At 42.7% G+C, this 22,772-nt stretch overlaps 1 protein-coding gene across 1 annotated transcript; it reads right to left on the bottom strand.

The window, feature by feature from the left end:
• Positions 1-1,990: 1,990 nt before the first annotated feature.
• On the bottom strand, positions 1,991-21,244 carry LOC129839157 (atlastin-2-like). Its single transcript, XM_055906439.1, is given in 14 exon segments — positions 1,991-3,046; positions 3,048-3,106; positions 4,442-4,873; positions 6,205-6,276; positions 6,809-6,865; positions 7,356-7,483; positions 8,080-8,218; positions 8,553-8,645; positions 8,869-8,925; positions 9,539-9,589; positions 9,942-10,046; positions 10,332-10,466; positions 12,686-12,960; positions 21,135-21,244. Coding segments are annotated over 14 exon segments (1,809 nt in total). The 5' UTR covers positions 21,208-21,244; the 3' UTR covers positions 1,991-2,913.
• Between the last annotated feature and the right edge of the window lie 1,528 nt (positions 21,245-22,772).

The following is a 22,772-nucleotide window of genomic DNA, read 5'->3' as shown; positions in this document are numbered from 1 at the left end:
GGGTATTACGCAAGGTTAAATTTAGATCCTCAGTTAGATGGTTAACCGATTTCTGTAATCCAACGTCCTTGGGTAGGTGGAGGGAGTCGAAGGACATCTATGAATCTTTGGGTTGTCTGAGAATGTATAGCACAGCTTTGGATAATCCTTGTTTGGGGTCTGAGCAGCTTATTTGTTGCGATTGCAAACATAATAAAATGGTGGTCCGATAGTCCAGGATTATAAAAACATTTCGATCCACAGGACAAAACTAAATCCAGGGTATGAATGTGGCAATGCGTAGGTCCAGAGAAATATTGGACAAAACCCACTGAGTCGATGATGGCTCCGAAAGCTTTTTGGAGTGGGTCTGTAGACTTTTTCATATGAATATTGAAGTCACCAGAAATGTGACTATTATCTGCCATGACTACAAGGTCCGATAGGAATTCAGAGAACTCCGTGAGGAACACTGTATACAGTAGCTATAATTTTCTGTCATAAATGTTAGCAACACCTCTGCCTTTGTGGGACATGGTCACAAGTGTAACCAGGAGGAGAGGCCTCATTTAACACAGTAAATTCATCAGGTTTAGAAATGTTTCAGTCAGGTCAAGCACATCAAGGTTTTGATCAGTGATTAGTTTTTCGACTATGACTGCCTTGGAAGTGAGGGATCTAACATGAAGTAGCCCTATTGTGAGATATCACAATCTCTTTCAATAATGACAGGATTGGAGTAGGTCTTTATTCCAGTGAGATTGCTCAAGCAAAACACCGCCATGTTTAGTTTTGCCCAACCTGGATCGAGGCAGACACGGTCTCAATGGGAATAGCTGAGCTAACTACACAGACTGTGCAAGTGGTAGACTCTACTAAGCTGGCAGGCTGGCAAACAGGCTGCTGTCTGGCCTGCACCCCATCTGATTGTGAAGCTAGAGGAGTTAGAGCCGATTATCAACTTCCTCACTGTACACCATGAAGCCACAATTAAAGACAATTTAATATCCCAAATTGTACCCATCCCTGGGTCAACATTCTTGCATACAAGATGACATACAACCAATTGAGGCTGGTGGGATGAGCTATAGGATGGGCACATTGTAATGGCTGGAATGGAATAGAACAGTATCGAACACAAACATATGGAAACCACACTGGACACCCTTCCAGCCCTTACAATGAGCACATCCTTCTATAGCTCCGCCCACTAGCCTCCTGTGCATACAACTGTTGTGATACAACGGAGTTACTGCACAAAATGTATAGGTGTTGTGAAGACACCAATGGCTGTGTGAACATTGCACATCAGTTATTCCAACCATTGTCAAATGCATCGCTCAATTGTACAGCCTGAATGTCAGTGTTGTGGAAGCTACTCTGAATATATATAGTTTCCCAAGCTACCAATTACTTCACACTGGGAGTAGTTAAGCTACCATTAAGAAAATTAAAGTTCTGGAAAAAGTAGTTCACTACATCCAAACTACTGCTTGATAAATGATCTAAATCTGACATTTCTACACATTGCAAGAACGAGTCATTCTGGAATTTAGGCTATTAAAACTGTTTCAAATTAGAATAGGCAGATCTGATGTCAAAAAAGTTAATCACCTACATTTACATTTAAGTCATTTAGCAGACGCTCTTATCCAGAGCGACTTACAAGTACATACATTCATACTTTTTTTGTACTGGCCCCCCGTGGGAATCGAACCCACAACCCTGGCGTTGCAAGCGCCATGCTCTACCAACTGAGCCACACGGGGCAACTTCACCCATATACTTCACCCATATACTTCACCCATATTTTATTTCCTTTTTGCAAAAGAAAGTGTACTTCCAGTAATTAGCAAAAAAAGTTCTTAAAACACTAAAGAATTGAATTTAGTTCAGCTACTGCAAAATGTAGTTAAATTACTAGTTGAACTACATGTAGTTCACTACCCCAACACTGCTGAATGTGTACGGGAGGCCCTCGGTCTGTACAAACGGACCAAGCAAGCATTACTTCATATACTGTGGTATTGTTTTAATCTCATATTGAAAAATAAATTAACGAAATAACTTTTAAACTGCAACAGAAGACAAATTAAGTTAACAAACATTTGTCAGCAGCGGTGGAATTGCAGCGCTCAATGTAGATTACTTTACAAATGTGTATAAAAAAATAATTTATTGGGACATACACAAATCACAAAATCATTCATTTAAATACAGTAAACTGCACAGTGGCCTACCACAAAACCATTGTTCTTCCAGCTACAAAAAAGGTATAGAAAACGTATTTATATATGTATATTTCGTATACATGCCCCATTTTGGATGAGTAACAAAAAAAACTGTACAAAACAGCACATTGGTGGTAATGGTCTGGAGGGAATAATTGCAATAGAACAACAAGTCTAATACTAGAATAGAAATATACCAAATGATTCATCTTAAGAGCAACTGGTTGAGAGATGTGAGGGGAGGGTGATGCTGAACTGATAAGCAGGCTACAACTAGCTATACCTCGATCGGTGTGTAACTGTAGTGTCTCAAAACAGCAACGACAAGTGTTCGTGAAATAGAGCAGTGGTTGTTCTTACATTGATTGATATCCATTCACTCGGACAAGTGGGAAGGAAAACGAGAAAGCTCTTACAGAGAAGACGAGTAAATTGTGGTTTAAACAGACCTCTAAACGCTGCCAGTCCCAGACAACCACAAACTACTGAGCTGAAAAACGTCCCACTTAAATAAACTGCCACAAAATGTCCTGTCACTATAACAATAATCCGTTTCCATGGGGGGGGTGGATCTCACAAGACATCCAATCAGCAGTCTGATCAAGGAAAAAGAGGCGGGCTCATCCTTCACCGCACTGCCAACCGCTCGTAATGCCGCCTTCTCATTGGGTGCCCGAGTTAAGTGACGAGCGGCTACGACCAATTACAGAGGGTAAAGCTGTAAACTTAGGTTATACGGGCAGGTTGGCAATGTTAGTGTGGGACGCGGACGTCGGTCACTCATTTCCTCTAACTTGTTGTGTTGCGACACCCGCTCGCTCAGAAAAGCAGAGACTGTTGACCACACTCAGCCTAATGTTATCCTCCATATAGTGATCGCCCAGAGGCTTCAACACCTGGGGAGAGAGACAAGAGTGGTGGGAAAGACAAAAGGAGGAGAGGGGGGTGACGTCAGATGAAAGGAAGGGGGGGGAGAAGGAGAATAAAACCAACCGGAGGTGGAGAGAAAGGAGCAAGGAAAGCAAGCTTAATTTGTTCGTTAGTACATTCATCCATACCAAAAATGGAAACCGTGGCAGCTAATCATGCACACACGTGATAAAACTTAAGCACCCAATGTCACCCTACCCACCCGTAATCCCACAATCCCCTCAACATGTAATGAGGAAACAAATCAAACATGAAAGTGCCAACCTGTATTCTACATTTGTGGTGAGAACCAGGTATAAAATTCAGTTTTTAAAGTCTAAACCAGCATGGCATGGGGACCATGAGCTATCAAAAAAGAAAACATTTATATATAGTCCTAAAAATGGACACTGGAAACCAAGCGAAGGGGGGGGAAACGCGGCAGGTGCTAGTTTTTCTTCTTGACATTGTTGTTGGAGGCCAGTCTCGTTCTATGGGACGTTATCAAGGAATCCAACGGGACTCGACTCCTCGCCACCTCAAAGAGTTTGGAAAATATCTGAAAACAAGGCAAGGGAAGTATTGTGGCCGTGTTAATGACATTAGTAGTGACGTATTTTTGCCTCCAAAATGACAAAAGATGGAGCCTTTAAACCCTCCGACCACCTCACCTTTCGTGGAGTCCTCTGTGCCAAGCACAAAGTAAAAAGAAAAGATGGAATATTAATTAGTGGGGATAGTAGTGGGAGGCGTCCAAATTCCCTACCCTTCTACCAAAGTGTGCACTTGCACCCTACCTCAGATTTAACAATGGTTGAAACTCCCTTCAGGCAACGCTTACACTAATACATTTATTTTAAGTGGCGGGTACACACTTCTGGAGAAAGGGTAAAGAATCAGGGTTCAACCAGAGAGACAAAGGCAGATAAGGAACCACATTTTGGGCTGATAAGGAAATTCTGGTTTGAGAGAGAAAAGAGGTGTTTTGGGGAATCACATTCAGTCACATCCAGATGTTAGGAAAAGAACAGGAGAAAGAGGTTGGGAGCAAACACTCTGTGAAAGCGTAAGCAGGAGGGGGGGGACACGGGGTGAGACAGGGAAAGAAAAGGGAAGAGAGTGAGGGGGTAGAAAGGAGAAGAGCGAAAGGGAGCAGGAAAAAAATGAGGTATACATTAAAAGGGAGATGAGAGGCGTAGAAATAGGAGTGAAAGAGCCCAAGCAAAAGAGAAACAGGACATGCATAATAGTCTGATCAAGAGACGTGCCGCAGGCATTCCCCCCCCCCCCCCCCCCCCAACCTCCACTCCCAGATCACCCACCTGCTCCCACAGGGTCTCGGCCACCTGGTCGATGACGCTGCCCACCTCGCGGAACTCGCCGGAATACTTCACATAGGCCCATAGGCAGAGGGCAGCCAGTGCCACGCCCATAATGAGATTACACACCATGGCCACTGTGTTGATACCCAGAAAGCCCGTGACCAGCGACGCCACGTACATGGCGAACATGACGGCGAAGAGCGTGGCTGGCGTGCGTGCCGCGTAGAAGATGTTCTTGCCATCGTTGTGCTTGATGAAGTTCGTGAAGGCCTCATCCAGCTCTGCTTCAAGCTGCTCCTGGTAGCACCGGCAGAAGTCCTCGCCGCCCATTTTCTTGACCGAGCGGAAGTGGTTGACCGCCACCTGCCGCAGGTTCGCGTGCCCGCGCTCCAGTTGATCGGGGGCCATGTAGGGCTTGTCGCCTCCGCACACCTGGGAGAAAGGGGAGTTCGCTATGAGGGACATACATACTGCAACTCATTTACTTATTGAATATTCAGTGTCTTATAAGCCCATATGGGCTGGGCATCTGACAGATGCAATAATTTTATTTCCGATCGCAAATCAACCCCTAGCCTCTAAGTCTAGACATCTCTTTGCCCCTCAGATCTGGGAGAACTATACTGAACAAAATATAAAACACAACTATACTGAACAAAATATATAAAACACAACAGGTAAAGTGTTGGTTACATGAGCTGAAATAAAAGATTCAAGAAATGTTCCATACAAAGCTTATTTCACTCAAATTTGTTTACATCCCTGTTAGTGAGCAGTTCTCCATTACCAAGATAATCCATCCACCTGACAGGTGTGGCATATCAAGAAGCTGATTAAACAGCATGATCATTACACAGGTGCAACTTGTGTTGGGAACAATACAAGGCCACTAAACTGTGCAGTTGTGTCACAACAGTGCCACGATGTCTCAAGTTTTAGGTAGCGTGCAATTGGCATGCTGACTGCAGGAATGTCCACCAGAGCTGTTATCAGAGAATGTCATGTTTATTTCTCTACCATAAGCAGCCTCGTGTCGTTTTAGAGAATTTGGCAGTACGGTCAAGCCCCACAATCGCAGACGACGCGTAACCACGCCAGCCCAGGACCTCCACATCCGGCTTCCTCACCTGTGGGATCGTCTGAGACCAGCCACCCTAACAGCTGATGAAACTGAGGAGTATTTCTGTCTGTAATAAAGCCCTTGTAGGGAAAAACTAATTCTGATTGGCAGTGCCTAGCTCCCAGGCCCACCCATGGCTGCGCCCCTGCGCAGTCATGTGAAATCCACAGAGTAGGGCCTAAAGAATTTATTTAAATGAACCGATTACCTTAATAAACTAACTCCGTAAAATCATTGAAAATGTTGCATGTTGCGTTTATATTTTTGTTCAGTATAGAGCAATACAGAAGAAAATGTAAATGTGAACATCTAGCACACCAGACTACAAAGTGGTGCTACACACGGGATTAAATCAACAAAATCCTTTCAGATCTACAAGGAGTCATCACATATCTCGATGTAGGCGCTAGGACTTTGCTGAGAGCAAAAACAGAGCTATTTACAGAGTTTATTTAGACCCGTCTAATTAAGATATTAGTTGGTTAAATGGACAACAAAAAAAGCTTTACAACTGAATCAATCTTGAGTATAATGTAGCTGGTAACATGCCACAACTCATCTGCACAGATGTAAACGCTTCGACTGCTTTTATTAGTCAGACGCTAAATTGGACGCTTAAAACTGAAAGTAACTGTTCAATTACCTGCTCCATGCCTTTGTTGTAAATGTCTTTTGCTCCTGCAACCGCTGCCATGTTGTTGGCTTCTGCTGTTGCCTAGGTGACAGTGGAAGAAAGCAGAGGGGAAAACGCAGCCGTCCTGAAATTAGCTTCATTTGGTGCATCAACGGTATACATGAAATTCTACTCAAGTTTTAAAGAGGCTATATGGAATACGTGTTTATATGGAACACGCCTCTGGGGGTGCTCGAGCCCAAAGGGCCCTCTAAACAGACAAATACTGGTCAGAAAGGGGCACACCTCCCCACGCCCATGAGTAAAAGCATACGTTGTTTGCTAATCTGTCATTGACCAAGTAACATAAACGGTCTAAAAGGCTTTGGGACGTAACGAATGTTCAGGCTACACAATACATTTGGTCAACGACAAGTGAAAACACGAGCATGCTTCAGGGTTGTATTTACAAGAACATTTTGCAACAGAGGGAACGAAACGAGCTTTTAATTGGACAAATTCAGGCAGTACCTCCCAGCTTTACACCAGTATCAAACTATTCTATTCCATTTTGTAACACAATCCAGCTATTTGTTAGGGGAATGCATCATTGACCATCTGGAGAGTTAACTACCTGTAACATTGACTTGGGATGAGGTAGCTCCTCCCCTTGGTATATTTTCATGTATGCCTGTGCCGGAAAAAGAAAAACAACATTTTTTCAGAAGAAAAGGTATTAAAGAGAAAAGGTATAGGAGGAAAAAAGGTATATAAAAAGGAGAGGTATATCGTAAATCATATTTTATTGGTCACATATTTAGCAGATGTTATTGCGGGTGTAGCGAAATGCTTGTGTTCCTAGCGCCAACAGTGCAGTAGTATCAAACTGCACACAAATCTCAACGTGAAAGAACGGAATTGAGAGATAAATATTAGAACGAGCAGTGTCAAAGTGGCATTGACTACGATACAGTATAGACATATAAAAACAGTTTGTAAACATTAAAGTGACCAGTGGTTCCATGTCTATGTACACGGGGCAGCATCCTCGAAGGTGCAGGGTTGAGGAACCAGGTGGTAGCCGGCTAGTGACAGCGACTAAGTTCAGGGCACTGGGTGGACGCCCGGCTAATGATGGCAAGGTATAAGCTCAGACGGAATGTTTGAAACGATCGACTTACTTTGAAATACTGTACAAGGTCTCGGCACGTCACTTTGGATCCTCCAATTTCTTTCTCCACCAAGTTCTTCGGGGACAACAAGATTGGCACGAGGTTGACTAGCTCAGTCTTGAAATCTTCATCAATATCTAGAGGGAGAGACAAGTGGGAAATGCATTTCTTTATTAAAAAAGGTCTGTTGACATTTCCCTTAAATTCCCAGTGAAAAATTGACCTACCGTCATCTGACCTTAAATGCAACTATAAAGGCCAACACGTTATAACTTTGAAAGATTACCTTTGTATTGTAATAGATTGCATTTATGTAGCACTTTTCTGCTAAAATCCAAGAATGCAAGTCTACAGTGAACCATGTTCCCTAGGCACACCTGGATGAGATGATTGGATACATATAGCATTATGGTAATTGCTTCACCTTACCTTCTGATTGGCTTGGTAGAAATCTGACCATAGTGCTTAGACCTATCCAATCGCTTCAGACCTACAGGAGTGCCTTGGGGTAGGGGCTGGTTTATTTGGAATTGACAGAGTTGGCTAAGGGGTACTTTGACTAAAGCCTGTTTTAGCATGGGCAGCGCCATGAACTGTCAACACACTCTGAAGTAGAAGAGGAAATTGACTATATTAAAATAGAGACAGCCCTCAATGGCACTGTTCATGCTCTCGGAGATAGGTGTGCAATCTTTCCACAAGGGTAATAGAGCAACCTTCTCCTATAGCGTACCTGTGAGCCTGCCATCAAAGTTGGGGTTGGTGGCCACCTTGAGACCGGGGTGGGGCAGGAGGAAGCAGCCGATGTTAGAGAAGCAGGAGTGGATGTGCTTCCTGACATTCTGCAGCTCCTCGTGCTGGTTCTGTTTCACCTGCACACAGTGGAGAGACCCTTGTTTATTCAAGTAAATGGCTGGACAAATATTTGTTTGAAACAGCCCCGCCTCAGATCGGTTTGTGCCAAAACCCCGATGAAGGCAGTGTAGCTGTCGGAGTGTTGGCATCCATTACATTTATTCCTTCAGAACCCAAGTGTGCAGCTTTTCTTTTCCATGTGCTGTACAGCCTAGGAGTTGGCAAGACTGGCTGTTTGAACAGTGGATGCATAATTTAGAATGTGTATAAGTGCTTTAGTTCCTGAAATGTCAGAGAAGTGAAAACTCAAGATTATCTTAAAACAAATGGAGCAAGTGAAAAAACACATACTTGTAATCTCTTCTCCAGGAAACTCTTCCCTCCGTCCAAGCCATAGGGATGCTCGTAAGGGTAGCTCCAGTCTCTTATAAGAAACATTAAAGTCTGTTGTGGAAGGCAATTAAGGAATAAATATTAAACAAGATACTATAGGATACTATAGGATACTTTTCACAAAGTGTCAAGTAATGGCAGCCATATTGAAATAAGACTAGAGATGCCTATCAGCGGCATCACAATTACTTAAATCTCCTCTTCATTATTATCCAACGAGCAATGCGTCGCAGGCCATTCATTCAGGAAAGGCAGCAGAAAAATGTGACAATACCTGAAAGGGTTTCTCATAGATCTCTTCCAAGGCCAGCCTTCCATATTCGGTAAAGAGCTAGGTAGGGAAAAACAAAAGTCAGAGTAACACTCCACGTCCTCGTCGAAAAGGTCAACAGTCAGTCAAACAATCTATTAATAACAACGAGAAGTCTTGCAGCTGACTTGCCGTCTAATAGGACAGTGATGTCAATAACACGCCTCATTTAAGAGCCTTCTGTTGAGTAGGATTTAGAGAGGCTATATATATATATATATATATATATATATATATATATATATATATATATATTTTGCTTCTAGGGGTGCTCGAGCCAAAAGGGGTCCCCTGTAGTCACATTTTAAGTCAATTTGAAGTTCATTTAGCAATTAAAAACATCCATTGTGTATCTTTAAGGGAGGAAGCAGCTATACACTTCCATACAAGTGCTCTACTTATGACCCACTAAGTACAATAGTTCCAAATGCATGGTTGATAATCAAAGGAATATCATGTAGACATTTCCCCTTGGAGGACTATGATATAACATCAAAGTCAAGATCCTTTTCAAGTTACAGCATCTGTTCGTGGAGCTCAATGTCCAAAGCTCATGGCCAAAGCAGTGTTGAAGATTGCAAGTCCCCCATCCAAAACAATCCAAACACGCGCGCGTGCACACACACACACACACCTGGAGATGTTGAAGGTCATCTTCTTGCACATTCTGAGACAAGTTGTAAACCTAACACGGGTGACAAATCATCAAAACATCAATAACCTGTACTAAAGTCCAGAGATCACACTTTCAATCAATGTTTTGCATGAATAGAAAAGTTGGTATGGGGAGGAGGAAAGTCGGGTAGTCAGTCTAGAACTAGCACATGACAACACAACTTCATAAACTGTCTATTTAACATGCACGCAAGTCTCGGGAAATGGTCTAATTTTTCAATTCCTCAATCCTGATACTTACTGGCAAAAGGGGTATAGCAAGAGTGGCATTCCTCGTCCAAACAGCCTATAGTCACCCAGTTCCCTACGATAGTGAATACCTTAATATAAAGGGTACACAACACTGAGGGGGAGCGTCATACCTGTACAGAGCTAGTCATGGTGCTCAACGCAAACAGCGTCGCACAATCTTTGATGGTTGATTGGCTGTCGAAAGCCCCCTGCGTGTCGATTAGAAGAACAGCAACCTTTCAGAGAAAGGATAAATCAATTACAAAGTTATATTCTTCACCAATCAAGGGGTATTAAATCAGTTGAAATAACCAATGGACAACTGGAAATTTGAAATCGTGTCTTTAAAAAGGGACATTGCACTCCAAAATCAAGCCGTTTGATATGGACTCATCTTGATCGTTTTAGTGGTCTGAAAATATCAGAAACTTTGCTTTTGGAGAGCAATGTCTTAAAAACAATTCAACATTAGTTGGGAGAAAATGTGCGCCCATCCAAGGGACAATCGACTTTGTATTTACCTTGCTCCCGTCGGGCTTGTCCACCACAAACACGTCGCTCCAGGCCAGGATGCCCGTGGTCTCCCTCTCGCAGCCCCCCCGCCAGGTGAAGCCCGTCAGTGGCTCCTCGTGCCCACCCAGCCAGGAGCAGGATGTCTGAAAGGACAAAGAGGACAAAGCAGGAGATTGAAGATCATATGAGCCATGTAGCTACAGTGCCACAACTCTTGTTGGCTGAAGCAGTCCTCTCAGGCCTTGCTCAGAAACAACCTCTAGCCATTTCCCCTAGACAATTCATGTAAACCTGAAAGGTATAAGCGAGCAATATGGTCAAGCCTATTAGAGGGCAAGAAATACTACAGTACCTGCATATACCCATCAGATGTATTACAAATATGCATTAAGTGTCTAAGGGATAAGTATTTTTACTTATTTAACTCCCCTAACCCAGACCCTCCTGTTAGCATACTTGAGATGCATATTGATGGCGATCCCTGCTCAAACTGAGGGCCACACACAAAAGCAGCCTTTATGCCCGGAATAAAGGGCAGAGTTCTTGCAAAAGCAGGCCACAGTCCCAACCATTGTGCTGCCCAAAAATCAGCTTTAACCACAGCTCAAATGGATTATGGTCATCCCCCTAAACAAGTTATGAACAGCGAAGGGTAATTATCCGACAAGGGTTTAGCCAGTTGTGGCAGAAATCCTGATAAGTTTACTCTAAGCGTCCGATGAATGGCATGAATGAATTCCTCGCAGCTCTTAACAGTTTGAGGACAATGAAAAGTATGAGGACAATGTTTCCCAACTCAAGATAACTATCATCTCTGGTTAGTTTTGTGATTTCATCTAACAAGTTTGTTTGAAGTCCATCCTTGTAAAATGTTCTAACAGGGCCAATGGAGTGTCCTGAATGTCCTACTTGTTCAAAGGACACTCATGTTAGCAGATGTCCCAAAGCACTGCCAAGTAGCCCAACACGGGCAAACTTTTCAATAAGTGCTACTGGATCATTTCACAGCGCAGCTGCAGAAAATAGCTTGTCAATGCGGCGAAATCCCACAGGTCACAAAGCACTCAGACCCACATTAAGTTCACCAGACATGTGACATGAGCCGCGCTACTGTTCTCACAGGGCTTTGACATCAATTTCTCCGGGTCGGGGCAAGTAGACCAGAAGTCTACTGGCTGCCACGTGATTTTCTACTTGGAAATCGACTGACGTCTATCTACTTAGCCAAAAGCATGAGGTTACGTGGTCTCAAAAAACAAAAGAAACACAGGTTAATGTTGAACCCTGCCGCATATTCTACTATGTTCCAGACTGGCGGGTTGAGAGCCAGTGTTTGCATTGCTTTCCTGTGTATTTCCATACCTGGTGGGTCAGAGCATGTGTGTTGTCCGTATAGGCTGCACACTAACACGCATGTGGCCACTTAAGTGTTTTTAAATTGTATATGCCTTAATGTTAGCTGGACCCCAGGAAGTGTCCTAAATAAAAAATACAACTAATTCTACATGTATGCCTATGTGGTCTCTCTTGTAGTATATGTACATATACTACATAAGCCTGTGTGTTCCCTCTCCTGGTTGTAAGTCATGTATAAAAGCCCTTGTTATACAGATCGGCCGGTGTGTAGCTTCACCTACCTTCACATGTATAGTATGACCAGCTTTCATCTAGCCTCACCTTGTTGTACACAGGGCCTAAAATGAACACTGGCCACCTGAAGGTAGATTTTGCCGGGTGAGATATCAATTTCACCAGTCTCGTTGGCAGGTGGTCAGGGCTCCGGTACGAGCATTGCACTCATATGTGAATCAAAAAATGTCACATTTATAGATAAATGCTGCAGTAGCATATTTCCGTTTTCAAACCCGTTTCGTAGCTGGTAAATGAATCGCAAAAGTCAGAGCTACGAATCCTATAGCCTATCCCAACTAGTGCTGTAACACTGCCTGGCTGGGGGGCTGTGCTTGGAATGAAAGTCCATTGACGTGAGACATTGTCCGTGTGTTTTTGGGGCTATTTACATTGTTTTGTTCGCAACCTTTTCAAATGTTTGTTTCAATTGCCAGGGAAGACAAGACAACGCAGCTACTAGTCCGACTCAATCTCACAGGCAGAAACAGTCGCATTACCAAGGTAACCTGTGAAAGACTCAGGGTCACAAACATTCAATTAAATAATGTACCACATTACTAGTAATACATTTGTCGTTTTAGAAAGATTACAAAGCATGCACATCTATTTTACTGGGTTTTGTTGGTGTAATTTGAGTAAAAAATAATATTTTAACACTGGCTGGTGGAGTTCATTTTAGGCCCTGATTGTACATATAGCCTGTACAAGGAACGCCTGTGTATAGCCTCACCTGGTTGTACATGAAGCGCAGCATGAAGTCCAGCAGGAAGGACTTGCCCTTGCGGAAGGCCCCGGCCACCGACACCACCACCACGTTGAGGTCGCGCACATGCTCCTGCAGCAGGATGCGCTCCAGGGCCGCCTCGTCGAGCTCAAAGGCGTGGTCGTCCTCGTGAGCCACAACGATCTGTACCGGCCTGGCCGACAACGCCTCTTCCTCCGACAACAGGGCCTTCTCTTCCTCTGGGCTCACCTTATGAGGCACATCCTCCACCCCATGCTCACCTGGGAGAGATGTTTAGAATCATTAAAGGGAAGGTCCTCAATTTAGAACTTAAAGAGAAGGTCAACCCCCCCCCCAAATCAGAGTTGGTTAACAATTTCAAACCTGAAAGTGGTTACCGGTTAGATATAAAGTGGATATTATACACAGATACCTGCATATGCCAACTAGTTCACCCACAATATAAATTCAACTGTGTTACTTTCACTTAGTTTTGGGGGCATATTAACCCATTACGCCATCGTTTTCCACTCAACGATGCTAAGACTAATATGTAGCCATGTTAAACCTATCTAGTCTAAACCTTGGGTTAATGGAACAAGGCCAAATCTTGGAACTATAATATCCATTTAGAAATATCATAAAGGCACTCTGCAGTGAACCCGATCAAGATGCCGGGATGTCAAAGATTCTTTTGTTTTCTAAATGTTGACTGTTAGCTAGCAGCAAGTTGGTGTGTCTGGTTCCCTTTCGGCTTCCTGTTTTTCTACGGTGTGGTTTACACCAGTAGTCTGTGTCTGAGAGACACCCGCTCTGATCACACCAATAAGGTCCTTGAAAGAGATGAAAATAATTTTATATGTGGGGACCGACCCTTCAAACATCAGAAACAGCAGACTGCAGTCATATCAATAATGGGTCCCAGTCATAAGTCACAAGCTTTGATGTCAAAGGTTCTTGACTTCAGACACGTCAGTATGCCAAAGCAACAACATTCAAGTCAAACGATAGGAGAGCAGTAACCATGAGTAGGCCTAAATGACAACCATTAACCTTTTATGGATGCAATTCAATGAACAACTACAATATATGCTGATATTCTCTGAATAGTTGAGCTGCTCATTGGGTGAAACAGCTGAAAGAATACTGTGTGTACCATACGCTCACTGAGGTGCACAACAGGAAACAAAGTGGCAGGACCTGGGCTGCCAAGTTTGCAGTTTGCGACGGGATAAGAAACAAACAGTGGTTAGAGCGGTTAGAACAAAAACACGTGCACACACACACACACACCTAGCAGGCAGACTGTGCAGCCCTGCCAGCGTTACATCAGTCGGCCTCCCCGGCCAAATTCTTTCATGAATAAAGTCCGAGGGCTTCTCCCAAGGACAGTCAGCCCATTGGGGGGGGGGGACCATAATGAGGGGCACACGCAGCCACCCTCGTCACATTACAGTAGACGACACTGCAGTAATCACCGGCCAGTCAGAACGCAAGACAAATAAAGCCCCGTCATGTCAGACTAGACCAGCACAACACGAGCGCGACATTTAAGGGGTCTTGTGCTAATTGCTATGCTAATTGAATAACTTGATAGACATCTACACAACAAGCAACTGTTCGTCATAGCCATGGCCTTGACTGACCATGATGACCCATGGGGGGGGGGGGGGGGGGGTTTGACCACCATGACCGAACCCTTCGTATAAATAATCAGCCTTCTGTCTTATAGGACTTAATATGGGCAATAAGGGTGCTTGATTGGGCACCTCAATGTGCATCTATTAGAGTGTTAAACTAAATACAAGTTTCAGACTAGGGCACAGCGGGTAAACCTCCGGACAACTCCTAGACAAACCTAAACTTGTACTAAAATGCATGTTCAACGGCGAATCCTGTGGCCGGAAAATGTCCGTAGAGGCATAGGCCTAAACCTAGTGCAGTACCGGATTGGGCATCCACGGCCTTGGAGGGTTCAAAGTGTGTGCAGGTCTTTGTTCTAGCCAGCACTAGCTAAACGCACTGTTAAAGCTGGAATGGAACAAAAGCCCACACACTGCAGCCCCTCATGGAACCATAATCTAGAGTAACAGCCAGAGGATGACCATTCACAATGTCTCCATTTGGCACCAATTTGTAAGTCGCTCTGGATAAGAGCGTCTGCTAAATGACTTAAATGTAAATGTAAATGTGGCTAGGCTGCATTACAAACTTGAAAGCGTAATCACTAGCCTCCGTCCCGGGCTACTCCACCTTCAGAGTCCTGAAAGGACTGAATGGGTTTAGGCCTACACCATATCTGGCTGGGCAATATGGCTTTCAGATTACAAGGGGAGTTGGACTGAAAAAGGGTTAGCAGAGGGAAGGGAAGGAGATTTAAGATTGATTCGACCCAGTTTTTCATAAAACCGACCCAGTTTTTCATAAAACTGGTGAACCCATTGGTTCTAACAGTAGAACAAACAGCCTATGAGGATAGAAGTGAAGAGGATAGAAGCTCCTTTGGCCAAATTAGCAGCTGGAAGCCAATGCTGCTGGGAGGAGCAAGTGATGAACAATCTGACGAGGATGAGAGCGAGTTCATGGCTCAGGAAGACTTGCTGCATTATTTAGGGCGCTTTGCTCATATACCAACATGTTATCATGCCAAACGTCAGGGGACCAAGCCAAGAGGATGGGTGCGAGTGACTCAAATACCTCTATAAGATGCTTTTTGAGGTCTCCTAGCGGTGCCGTTGAGGAACTACAGCAAGCACACTGGTTTTGTTGGGAACAACGCCAGCATCCCCACCATCACACAATTAGTTGTTTATGCGATCCAAAAACGGCTCATAATAAATCACAATTTGGTTCAGGTGGACATAATTTGATAGCTTGTTCTATTGCCAAGTTATAAAATACGATCTTAGTGTTAGGCTTTCACAGGGCAATTCAGAGAAACCAATCGTAATTTCAGTGTCCATAGAAAGGAGTCATGCGTGCATTAAGTAGTGACTGGGGCAAGAAAAAAAATCTATAGTTAGGGACATTCATTTTGACAAACCATCATATTGCTTTGATAGCGCAAAAATAATACTGCAATATTTGGCTGTACTTGCACCAAAAATCCAGTATTCTTCCTTCGTAGCTTGTTCTCTATCTTTTTAAATAGGGAACCAATATGTTGCAATAAAATCGCAATACATACTGTATCGGCACCTGTGACACACCGCCCCAGACCATGACGGACCTTTCACGTCGATCCCGCTCCAGAGTACAGGCCTCGGTGTAACGCTCATTGCTTCGACGATAAACGCAAATCCGACCATCACCCCTGATGAGACAAACCCGAGACTCGTCAGTGTAGAGCACTTTTTGCCAGTCCTGTCTGGTCCAGCGACGGTGGGTTTGTGCCCATAGGCGACATTGTTGCCGGTGATGTCTGGTGAGGACCTGCCTTACAACAGGCCTACAAGCCCTCAGTCCAGCCGCTCTCAGCCTACTACGGACAGTCTGAGCACCGATGGAGGGAATGTGCGTTCCTGGTGTAACACGGGCAGTTGTTGCCATCCTGTTCCTGTCCCACAGGTGTGATGTTCGGATGTACCGATCCTGTGCAGGTGTTGATACACGTGGTCTGCCACTGTGAGGACGATCAGCTGTCCGTCCTGTCTCCCTGTAGTGCAGTCTTAGGCGTCTCACAGTACGGACATTGCAATTTATTGCCCTGGCCATATCTGCAGTCCTCATGCCTCCTTGCAGAATTCCTAATGCCCATTCACACAGATGAGCAGGGACCCTGGGCATCTTTATATTGGTGCTTTTCAGAGTCAGTACAAAGGCCTCTTTTGTGTCCTAAGTTTTCATAACTGTGACCTTAATTGCCTACCGTCTGTAAACTGTTAGTGTCTTAACAACCGTTTCACAGGTGTATGATAATTGTTTATGGTTCATTGAACAAGCATGGGAAACAGTGTTTAAACCCTTTACAACGAAGATCTGTGAAGTTATTTGGATTTTTATGAATTATCTTTGAAAGACAGGGTCCTGAAAAAGGGATATGTATTTTTTTGCTGACTTTAGATACAAAGGATCCGATATGATACAAGAACGAGACGTTTAAGTTTGAAATGATTCGGTGCGATTCGGTTTGATTTGTCGAAGAAAAAAAAAAAGAGGTAATGGATGCAATCGATGTTGCATGAACAAATTTTCCATTCTTAAAAAAAGAAAGAAAATACGCTGCTGATGGAGCTCATGAGCTGAATCTGTGAGCTGACGTGTGTATAAATGATGTAGGTCTATGGCGTGTTTGTGTCGTGAATTATAAACTGGGTGGTTTGAACCCTGAATTTTGTTTGGCTGAAAGCCATGGTATATAAGACCGTATACCACGGGTATGACAAAACATTTTGTTTTACTGATTAAGATGGTAACCAGTTCATAATAACAGTAAAATACCTCAGGGGTTTGCGGTATATGGCCAATATACCACAGCGGCGGTGTCCAGTCACTCTGTATTGCGTTGTGCATAAGAACAGCCCTTAGCCGTGGTATATTGGCAATATACCACACCTCAGGGTTTATTGCTTAATTATGGAGTATGAACCATGTAGGCACCTGATCAGAGCCATAAAGGAGATTAGGCATCTACCACTATCAGATTGCAGCAATTTAGCCAGTTTTTCGTTGCTCCACTCTGAAATCACCCCCCACTAATTAACTTGTCATTTTTGCAGATTAAGTGTTTTAGCTAGTCATGTATGAATATTTAACATTTACAAATGAGCTATGACATAGCCAAAGAATATATAGCACAACTTTGGATTTCACCCCATCTCAAAATCAAATGGTTTTGACCGTTTGGAAGTTTAGTGAGCTTCTTTTCTCCTACTTTGGCCATGCAGTTTCCCTCGCAAAATGATGACTGTCTTAGTTATGAAATTGTCAACCTTACCCTGTATATCTAAAAATGACCTTATACACTGATTGTCTAACGCAAAACCACCAAAACTATTGCTGATAGTGAACCTGAACAATCGGGAAAAATAAATAAAAAAGTTAAGCACCGTTCAACTACTATAGCAGATTAGAGTTGTCTACAGTAGCTTACTTTTATTTCGGGAAAAAAACATTTTCAACAGAGCATAGATAACAATAACCTAGCAACTTACATAGGTTGTCACTAATAAAGCCTAACATTGCACAAGCCATTTCAGCATTTAAAATCTGAAGATGTGCATGATCAGTAACATGCCGCCTACCGCAAAACTGGGCACAGTTTGACTAGGCTACTGATACTCCCTGGGGTTGTTTGGCATGCAAAATGACTTTTCGATCAATGACTCAACAGTTAACATGCTTAGTTCGATACTGAAGGAGAGGACGCATCGGTTGTCACAAAACATGGTCTATTCGGGAGGTATACAAGTAATATGTGCAGCAAAAAGTGAATCGGTGATTCGTAACGTTTCAAAATGATTTTCTGACCGATGCGTGCTACATTTGTATGTGTTTGGGACCGATGCAGTCTTAGCTTAAACATTTGAATTGGGACCGATCCCCATCAGTGAATCATAACAGCCCTAGTGTAGAGTGGGGACTGTTTTTTGAGCCTCAGAAGCGTACCTCATCAAGCCCTTTACCCAAAGGGCATCAATCAAAAAGCATCAACACCAGAAAGAGTTGTCAAGGTGGGGAAAAATTACAGGAGGGATACAGTGGCGGCAGTAAACTCTAGGCTGCTGCGTGAATAGTGAACAGCGGTCGTGACAAATCTGAGAAATCGATACTCAAATGCCATGAATATGAAGCAAGATATTGGGCAAGATGTGATCTATAACCTGCATGACATCAGAAATAAAAAAAATAATCGAGGCTAGAGTTCAATGGCATTTCAGACGTGCTGGCATGCCTCCCTGCCTACAGTCTAGACTCTAGAGGAATCAGCCATTCTTAATAGGTTAGTGCTATGCGGGATTCTTGGGACATCCCTAAACACTAACCTTACCCATTTTAAATGTAAGCGTCAATGGGGTAGGAACGTTAATCTGTTAAAATCATGCCATAGGTCAAATGGAGCTAACCTAGGCTTTTTATAACCTAGGCCCTGCCATGTTGTTCACTTAGGCCAATGTTCTCTTGCTCACTTATCAGCACTGTTCAGATGCATGCGCAGATATCAGTGTAGGCTGAAGTTGCACATAGACATTGCTCTCGGGTCAGTTTGATATTTTTCTTACTAATCGTTAAGGTCAGGATTGTGAGAGGGGAAGCTGATCCTAGTCACCATCCTAGAGCCAGAGATCTCTTGCGTCAGCAGTTGTTCACTGAGACAGCTGTTTAACAGATGATAGGATGATACCTGGACTCACTGGTACTCAATTTATTGCTAGTTCAGTAGGCAGTCTAAGCACAAATTAAAGCATACTCAGTTTGTCATTACTGCAGGGGAGGTATGTTGGTTGCGAGAGCAAGCTATGCTAAATGGCTACTCCAACTAAGCTAGCACATAAAATGTTAGCCAAGAGGTGCAAAAGCTTGGCCTAGGTCTTAAGGGTGGAAATGGGGAGAAAATTGGATAGGAAAAACATTTAATTGGATAGCCAGACAGTAGCCTCACACTTTAGAAACAGGAGATGGGCTCCTGCCCTATGGTCCATCCTGGCTCGAGCTCCGGACAAGGCTTAGCCTACTTCTTAGACGGAGGCAAAAGATCCCAATAATAGCTTTCCTTTTACAAATTTGCCATCCTCTTAATCTCCCATGCTTGGATGGATGGTCATACGCAGTTCTCTCCTTGTATGGGAACATTTTTATTCCTAACAATTCCAAGAAGTTTTAATTCCTACACCTCTGACCTTGCCTCATTTCAAGAACTCCAAATGATGTCCAAATTAGCAGAACCAACTTAAAGGAATACTTCAGGATTTCAGCAACGAGGCCCTTTATCTACTTCCCCAGAGTCAGATAAACTTGTGGATACCATATATTTTAATGTAATTTTATATTAGTTTGAAGGAAGTTGCTAACATTAGCGCATTGACTGGAAGTCTATGGGTATCTGTAGCCAATGCTGGTTAGCATTGGCTCACAAAACTACCTCTAACTTCTTTGTGCTGTACACAAAAATGGTATCCACAAGTTCATCGGATTCTGCGGAAGTAGATAAAGGGCCTCATTACCAAAATCCCAGAGTATCCATTTAAAACATGAGCTCAAGCTCACATCCCCCTCAACTCAAGCCATTCCTACAACCCACTATGTAATCCCGTAGTATGACTGACGAGGTCAATGTTCAAAAACACACCATGTGAGATAACCCTAGACTTGTGCATCAATGCAGCAGGGCTAGGTAAGGTTACAGGAACAAATACTGCAAGTAAACAAACTTGATCTCTAGGGCTTAGTGGAAGCAGTTCAAGTGCAATGGCCTACTTCCATGCAGTCAGTATTGAAACAGTTACTGATATAGTAGTTGGCAAGCTAAGGTATCAAGTATGCACAGAGTATGCACAGTATTCCAACATTGATGGTCAAATGCCTAGGCAAACTAGCTAGCTAATCCTTTTGAGGGGTTGTGTAAGAGAGTAGATAAGACCAGCTACTACAGCAGCTAACTAACGTCTAGCTGGCCAAATTAATTCCAAGTAAGCAAGGCTACTAACTAGTTAGCTATTATGTTTGCAGTAGACTAACGTTAGAGCATAGGTTCCTTGGCCGCGTTAACGTTACCTTCTAACAAAACTCTAATTGGTTAGATAGCTAGCCAACTAAAATAGCTAGCTAGTTACACAAAACACATGTCATTCATGTCATCATGTACTTAGTCAGATCATTCATTTAAAACGAACGTTAGCCAATAATACTAGCTAGCTAGCAGTCTAAAACGTTTACAAACTCACGCTAGCTAGCTACCAATAGCTATCGAACAATGACATTGACACTTGAAGATTACCATTAGCTTTGACATAAGGTGGATCATGCCTTCACATACGGTACCAGTGTTGGCTAATGAGGCAAGGCATACTGGTAGTTCGCTAGATGGCGAAAAAACGAAGATTATCTGGATTTACTAAAACAAGCAAGACAACAATGTCAGACAGATAAATTAGCTAGTTAGCATTACAAAAAGGAACAGTCAGTACCCAGTTTATTGTGTAGTACTAATTTATTATTCCCAACTAGGTAGGCTTTGACTTTGTGGACTGAAACATTTGGGTTGTCATAATATTTAGTTTCAGTCACACCCACCCAATCAAGACGTAAATTTTAATTCAACATTTTCTTCCCAAAATTGAAAAGGTATGTTGAGTAGGAAACGAATAATGGGATGGATGCTCTGCACTGGAACTCGATAACATTCCCTCGTCCATAACGTTAGCTTAGAATGAAACAGGGATTATTATCGTCAATCCCACAAAACCTAATTATATTTATGTTTAGATATAATTGACAAACTAAGGATAAACAATACCTTCGTCGAAAGTGCTGTTTTCGCTATTTTGCTGAGCGTGATGCCGATGCTTCAACCCGCTCTCCTCCGCCATCTTGACCCGTTCAAAATAATCAAATTCAGCTGACGTAAAAAAAAAACAGAACCCCCTCCTCTTGTCTCTTTATCAAGTTCAGACGACGTGGGTTTTCCGCAGGGTCCTAAATCAATTAATGGAAGATCTAGGAACATTGTTTGTACTTTGATTGAAAGCCTCAACCTTCTGACTGATTTGTGTTTTGATTATTATGGTCTTATACTGGCCATTGTTCTTGCCATGCAGATACACACACACAAATGCCTAAATAACATGTTGTCTTTAAATATGTTGAATTTATTCAACGTCTTTATTGAACATCATTTTTTATGTTCTATTTGATATTTAGAGATATAGGGTTGAGGTTGTCCATGTGAAGTTTATGCATTTTACAGTTGATGTTCCAGTTACTGAACCATGTAGATTGTACCATTTTTGTAAATAGTTAGAACAAAATTATGACCATTTTCCCCCCACAAAATATATAGACAGACTACGGAACGTAAAAAAAAAATATACAGAAATATTTCAACTCCATGTCACTTATCACCAACTCCACAGTTGGACTGAAAGAGAAATAGACCCAGCTCAGTATAATCTATTATTAGCCATCAAAACAAGTGGAAGCACATGTGAACCAATAGAACAACCTAAAGCATATTTATACAACTAGGCTACATTCATCTTTATCCCTTTAACTGTGGTACATAAAGCAAAGCAAGCAGGGGATTTTAATGTTACGTTTCACGCTTCACTGAGTGGACACGTTAAAACAGCCAATGAAGTAAAGATTGACTCAGTGGTCTTCCCATATTGATCCAACATGTTCTCTATCCTTTTTTTGTCAGATCTAAATAGTTGATTAATTGATTAAAGCCTACAAACATGTTTTTCAATCCTAAACAAAGTCCCAAACGTGCATCTTCGTGGACCCTTGTTAGTTTGTGGTACGAGCTAAATGGAGCATGCCATGTGATGCAAATAAGTGGTGTTAGGAAAAATCCTTGCAAATGAACTGGCCATTTCACTATCAAAGCACTCAGACCTTTTTATATAGAAGTCAATGAGTACATTTACATGCACACTAATAATTGAAACACCTGGTTTTCTGAGAAATCTTTCTAATTATTAGGACATGTAAACAGTTTAATCGGGGTTCCAGCGGTGTATTTAATCTGCGCATGTGCCAACAGCGGGTAGCGCAAGTTTCCCACTGTATGCGAAAGTGAAGTGAGTTCGGAAAAACTGAATGTGTGCATCTTATAAATAGTTTTCACATACACACTTTATATGTACGAACTCAGAATCAAATGGTCTTCGTAAAAATATGGTCACTGTGGTAGAACGTTTATTTGGATTGGCGATTATCTGCATTCATCAAAAGTCAGTAGCCTGATTTCAGATGTGTCCATGTAAACAGGATTATTAGGGAAGTGGTTCTTCTTGCAAAGCATGTAAACGTCGATACAAGCTATTATATTAACCGGACTTTCCATCACAAAAATCGCATTGTGTGCATGTTACTGTGCACGATGAGTCTGATCGCCTCTTAGGGGTCGGTCGAAATGTACACAATTATTACC

The sequence above is a fragment of the Salvelinus fontinalis genome, chromosome 40 (genome assembly GCF_029448725.1).
Source record: "Salvelinus fontinalis isolate EN_2023a chromosome 40, ASM2944872v1, whole genome shotgun sequence".
NCBI lineage: Eukaryota > Metazoa > Chordata > Actinopteri > Salmoniformes > Salmonidae > Salvelinus > Salvelinus fontinalis.
Note: the sequence above shows the minus strand (reverse complement) of the source record. Positions and strands in the feature narration are given on the sequence as shown.